This window comes from Heterodontus francisci, chromosome 5 (assembly GCF_036365525.1).
Source record: "Heterodontus francisci isolate sHetFra1 chromosome 5, sHetFra1.hap1, whole genome shotgun sequence".
Classification (NCBI taxonomy): Eukaryota; Metazoa; Chordata; class Chondrichthyes; order Heterodontiformes; family Heterodontidae; genus Heterodontus; species Heterodontus francisci.
The window spans coordinates 187,931,866-187,937,865 of NC_090375.1; the positions used below are offsets into that span (position 1 = coordinate 187,931,866).

Consider the following 6,000-nt stretch of genomic DNA (forward strand, 5'->3'; position numbering starts at 1 on the left):
AGGAACAGGCCATTTGGCCCTCCAAGCCTGCACCGATCTTGATGCCTGCCTAAACTAACACCTTCTGCACTTCCGGGGCCCATATCCCTCTATTCCCTTCCTATTCATATATTTGTCAAGATGTCTCTTAAAAGTCGCTATCGTATCTGCTTCCACCACCTCCACTGGCAGCAAGTTCCAGGCACTCACCACCCTCTGTGTAAAAAAACTTGCCTCGCACATCCCCTCTAAACTTTGCCCCTCGCACCTTAAACCTATGTCCCCTAGTAACTGACTCTTCCACCCTGGGAAAAAGCTTCTGACTATCCACTCTGTCCATGCCGCTCATAACTTTGTAAACCTCTATCATGTCGCCCCTCCACCTCCGTTGTTCCAGTGAAAACAGAGTTTTTCCAACCTCTCCTCATAGCTAATGCCCTCCAGACCAGGCAACATCCCTGTAAACCCTCTCCAAAGCCTCCACGTCCTTCTGGTAGTGTGGCGACCAGAATTGCATGCAATATTCCAAGTGTGGCCTAACTAAAGTTCTGTACAGCTGCAACATGACTTGCCAATTTTTATACTCTATGCCCCGACCGATGAAGGCAAGCATGCCGAATGCCTTCTTGACTACCTTATCCACCTGCGTTGCCACTTTCAGTGACCTGTGGACCTGTACGTCCAGATCTCTCTGCCTGTCAATACACCCAAGGGTTATGCCATTTACTGTATACCTCCCACCTGCATTAGACCTTCCAAAATGCATTACCTCACATTTGTCCGAATTAAACTCCATCTGCCATTTCTCCGCCCAAGTCTCCAACCGATCTATATCCTGCTGTATCCTCTGACAATCCTCATCATTATCCGCAACTCCACCAACCTTTGTGTCATCCGCAAACTTACTAATCAGACCAGCTACATTTTCCTCCAAATCATTTATATATACTACAAACAGCAAAGGTCCCAGCACTGATCCCTGCGGAACACCACTAGTCACATCCCTCCATTCAGAAAAACACCCATCCACTGTTACCCTCTGTCTTCTGTGACTGAGCCAGTTCTGTATCCATCTTGCCAGCTCACCTCTGATCCCGTGTGACTTCACCTTTTGCACCAGTCTGCCATGCGGGACCTTGTCAAAGGCTTTACTAAAGTCCATATAGACAACATCCACCGCCCTTCCCTCATCAATCATCTTTGTCACTTCCTCAAAAAACTCCCATCAAATTAGTAAGACACGACCTCCCCTTCACAAAACCATGCTGTCTCTCGCTAATAAGTTCGTTTGTTTCCAAATCAGAACTGTGTTCTGAAGAAAAGTCATCAACCTGCTGCCTGTCATACTGAGTATCAACAGAATTCCTTGTTTCTATTTCCAACCTCCAGCATGCTCAGTATTTTGCTTTGTATGTTGGCTTTTATTACAAGAGGATTTGAGTATAAGTGTAAAGATGTTTTACTGCAATTACATAGAGCCTTGGTGAGACCACACCTGGTGTACTGTGTGCAGTTTTGCTCTCCTTACCCAAGGCAATATATACTTGCCATAGAGGGAGTGCAATGAAGGTTCACCAAACTAATTCCTGGGATGGAGGGATTGTCCTATGAGGAAAGATTAAATAGACTGGGCCTTTATTTTCTGGAGTTTAGAGGAGAGGTGATCTCATTCAAACAGACAAAATTCTTATAGGGCTCAACAAGATAAATGCAGGAAGGATGCTTCCCCTGGCTGGGGAGTCTAGAACCAGGGGACACAGTCTTAGAATAAGGGACAGGCCATTTAGAACTGAGATGAGGAGAAATTTCTTCACTCAGAGGGTGGCGAATCTTTGGAATTCTCTGCCCCAGAGGGCTGTGTAGGCTGAGTCATTGAGCATGTTCAAGACTGAGATCGAAAGATTTCTACATATTAAAAACATCAAGGGATACAGGATAGTGCAGGAAAATGGTGTTGAAGTAGATGATCAGCCACGATATCACTGAATGGCGGAGCAGGCTCGAAGTGCTGCATGACCGACTCCTGCTCCTAGTTCTTAAATTATGTAACAGTGATGGAAGCTGGATTGATGTGTCAGGTATAGTGGGAAAGCGAACAGAGTGGAAAGCATCTGAAGGGTAGACAATTATCAGGAGTGAAAGCAGCAGGAAAAGGACCTAACTAAAGTAGGTAAATTCAGAGAGCAGGCTTGGGAACAGAAAAAGGTGGGTTGAGGTCAGGGAACAATTCGCCAACAGTTCAACCTAGGCACAATGTACACTAGATTTTTTTTGAACCAAGATATGGTCCAAAGCCACCACCTGTAACAAGATTAAAATTGTTCCACTTGACAAACTGACTTTAACCAAAGCTTGTTATTAAGAACCCTAAACTGTTGAACTGGTTGGAAAATCACTGGTTTGAGTAAAGTTACTAATCTGTCAACATAAAATATACTGAATATAGCTTATACATACACTGACTTGTTGGAAGCAGTTTGTGAATCATTGTATAGTCAACATGAATATTCACCAATATATCAAACCAAATTCCTACTCTCAGGTCCACTGCAAAATATGCTGCTCTCAGTCTAGAAGACCAAAGATCATTCGAAGTCCAGCAATAAACAACTGTACCACATATACAAATTATTTTGTCAGCCTCATTTCTGGAAATTATATCTTATTGCTAACCAAAAATGGTTTCCTACCCAAGCGCATTTCACAAGGCATTGCTCACTAGTAGTATCGTGCAAGTTTGCAATGCTGAGCCCTTAGCTTGATGTGTCCCGTTAATTGCTCTAGTTAGGTAAATACAAATCATTGTAGCTGGTTGTAAACTACTGAGATCTCTCATAGGTCAAGTTCAGGTTGAGGAATGGCTTTGCTAGCTTGTTTCAAACAAAGGGATTGTTATGTATCTATAAAAAAGTGCAATAAACACACACCAAGAATTAGACATAATTATCTTTTCCCCGCCTCCCCAAGGAGGATCTGACAAGATGCTTATGCATTCAAAAAAATCTTAACAGTATTAAGATTGAATAACCATCCTCTGCAACACTCTTAATTTAGCATGGAGGTTAGGTAACTAAACACCACTTCCATGTTCTAATGAAAGGTCACAGACCTGAAATGTTAACTGTTTCTCTCTCCACAGATGCTGCCAGGCCTTGCCGAGTATTTCCAGCACTATGTTTTTGTACCACTTTCATAGGATCAATATTGTACAATGCCTTGTAATCACCCATTTTGAAAATCTCAGGGCAATCTTTAAACTAATCCTACTGTCTTGCTTGTGACAGGAATTTCTCAAAATTAAACCAGCCCATTGTTTGCCAAGTGCCAAGATCACAATCATTCTATTTTCTGTACAGTATACACAATAATTAGGCAGTTTTTGGCTTCATTAGCTTTCTGACACTGCACTTTTAAAATTCTGAGCCCACCAGTATGTACTTAAATCATACTCCCAATCACAGAAATTACTACACAAACCTTCAATACAAATAGTCCCAATCACATTCATCCACCCATAAGAAATCATGGGAAAAGCCTATTCTCCCCATCAAACTCAAACATACACAGCACCTGTGGCATAATGTACAAATGGTCAGTCAAATAAATCAGTTGAGTATTTTATTTCAAATTTCAGAACCTTGTCCTGTAATACTGATTGTATGATCTCCTTTGTTGATACATGTGGTCTAAACTCTTTAGACGTAGCTCACGTTTTAAAAACATTGCTTGCAAAGAAAAACACCATTACATAAAGTTAAATAATTTGTGATTTCACTTTTTGATCATAAATCTATTTCCCCAATTAACATTAAAACTACACCGTACATTGGTGCACTTTCCAGGATAGTTCAAAAAAAGGTGCATGACATTTAAACTTTAGTGACCTCTGTCTAAATACACGCAAACAATTGCAAAATAGCTTGTGCAATTTTATCTTAAATCTCCAGCAACATTTGTCAATTGCATTTTATTCTTTTAGGTTGCTTTGGTTTTTTTTTAAACAATGAACAAAAACAGAAACTTGGGTAGTTTAATGTAGTGTTTTTTCTCCAAAGCAACCTCCACCCTAAACATCTCCAAATGGAATAAAGAGGGAAGAGCTTGTTGACACTTTTCTAGCACAGGGTTAGAACATGAATTAAAAAGAAAGGAAGGTAGTAGCCAAAAGACATAGCAGGCTCATTAAAAAAAAGTACACAGTCCCCAGTTATGGGATGAAATGTGTTAGCTAAAAAAAGACTTCTATTTATATAGTACCCGTCACAACCACTGGAAATCTCAAAGCACTTTATAGCCAATTAAATACTTTTGAGGTGTAATCAGTTGCAGTGTGAGAAATGCAACAGCCAATTTATGCACAGCAAGCTCCCACAAACAGCAATGTGAGAATGATCAGCTAATCTGTTTTTGTGATGTTGATTGAGAGATAATATTGGCCAGGACACCAGGGATAATTCCCCTGCCTTTCTTCAAAATAGTACCATGATCTTTTACATCCACCTGAGGGGGCAGACAGGGCATCAGTTTAACATCTTTCCCGAAAGTCGGCACCTCCGACAATGCAGCACTCCCTCAGAAAAGTGAAGTGTCGGCCAATATTTCTGTACTCAAATCTCTGGAGTGAGACTTGAACCCACTCAGAGGGGAGCTAGCACAAATACTGAGTCACAGCTGACGATGATGGTGACACTTCCAGGCCAAGGATCCTGCACTTCCCACCCAGCACAGCCAAGAAGGAAGAGGAGGCTGGCCGGCCGGCCGGCTCACACCGACACCCTGGCGTTAGTATGTGCGGGAGATTCCTTGGGCAGACCCGAGCCGGGCCCAGATCCTCATTTCCCAGCGTCCACAACCTCCATCCCGTTATCTATCTCCCTATTTCCCGGCAGCTAAGCGCCGACGCTAACTGTACAGCGTGTGTCTAAATGGAGGCAGTGACAATACCTGCTCTGTCTGCCCGGGTAATATTCCTGTCTCTTTTGCAGGTTCCGCACCGGGTGTAAAGGAATACTATCCGCCATCTTAAAGTGGGTGGGTTCGCCTCCCACAATCCCCCGGGCGCCGGCGTCTACGTCATCCACTGTTTACTCCCTTACGTCATCGTCTCGTCATCCCGGCTCCCTTTTACGTCATCCCCCTTTCCCCAACCCAGCCAACTTGTCCTGGAAGCATAAGTCACCCCAACAATTGTGCTAGAAAAGCCCAACCAAATTCTTACAATTCAACTTAAAATGCATTTTCACAACTAATTCACCTCCTGAATTGTTCATTAAAAGTTCAATGTCTTTATGAACTACACCCACAACAAAAAAAACTGTCTGGAAAAGTTTGTTTTTCAAGACCAAATCCAACATTTCTTCGTTGAGTGATTCTGGAAATCCCACCTTCAGCTATTCAATATCATATCCTGTCTTGTCGCAAGTAAGGAAAGAAAGAACTTGCATTTATGTAGCGCCTTTCATGACCTCAGGATGTTCCAAAGTGCTTTACAGCCAATTAAGTACTTTTGTAAAAGTAGTCACTGTCGTAATGTAGGTAAATGTGGCCGCAAAGTTGTGAACAGCAAGGTCCCACCAACATCAATGTGACATTGACCAGATGATCTGTTTTAGTGATATTGGTTGAGAGATAAGCATTGGCCAGGACACAGGTGAGAACTCCTCTGCTCTTCTTCAAAATAGTGCCATGGAATCTTTTAAGTCCACTTGTGAGGACAGACAGTGCCTCGGTTTTAATGTCTCATCTGAAAGGGAACACCTGCAAAGGTACTTCACTCCCTCAGCGCTGGAGAGTCAGCCTGGATTCTGTGCTCAAGTCTTTGGAGTGGGACTTGAACCTGCAACTTTCTGACTCAAAAGTAAGACTTCTACTTAACTGAATCGCAGTTGGTGGCTCTATTGCTTGCATGCCATTAGGTCAAAAATAACTTTATTGCAAAGGAAGACTTGAAGTACACAAAAAAAATCAGTTTGCAACAGTTTGGACATAGAAAACTGAAGGGGGCATGAGTCCTGAAGAGAT

General features: G+C 42.4%; 1 protein-coding gene across 2 annotated transcripts in view; it reads right to left on the bottom strand.

Moving 5' to 3' along the window:
• atp9b (ATPase phospholipid transporting 9B) overlaps nt 1-5,031 on the bottom strand; it is a 349,558-nt gene extending 344,527 nt beyond the window's left edge. For both annotated transcript variants that reach the window (XM_068032475.1, XM_068032474.1), the window contains exon 1: nt 4,924-5,031. In XM_068032475.1, coding sequence (XP_067888576.1) covers nt 4,924-5,000 — 77 coding nt within the window. In that variant the 5' untranslated portion in view covers nt 5,001-5,031. The remainder of the gene's footprint in view (nt 1-4,923) is intronic.
• Nucleotides 5,032-6,000: the final 969 nt, after the last annotated feature.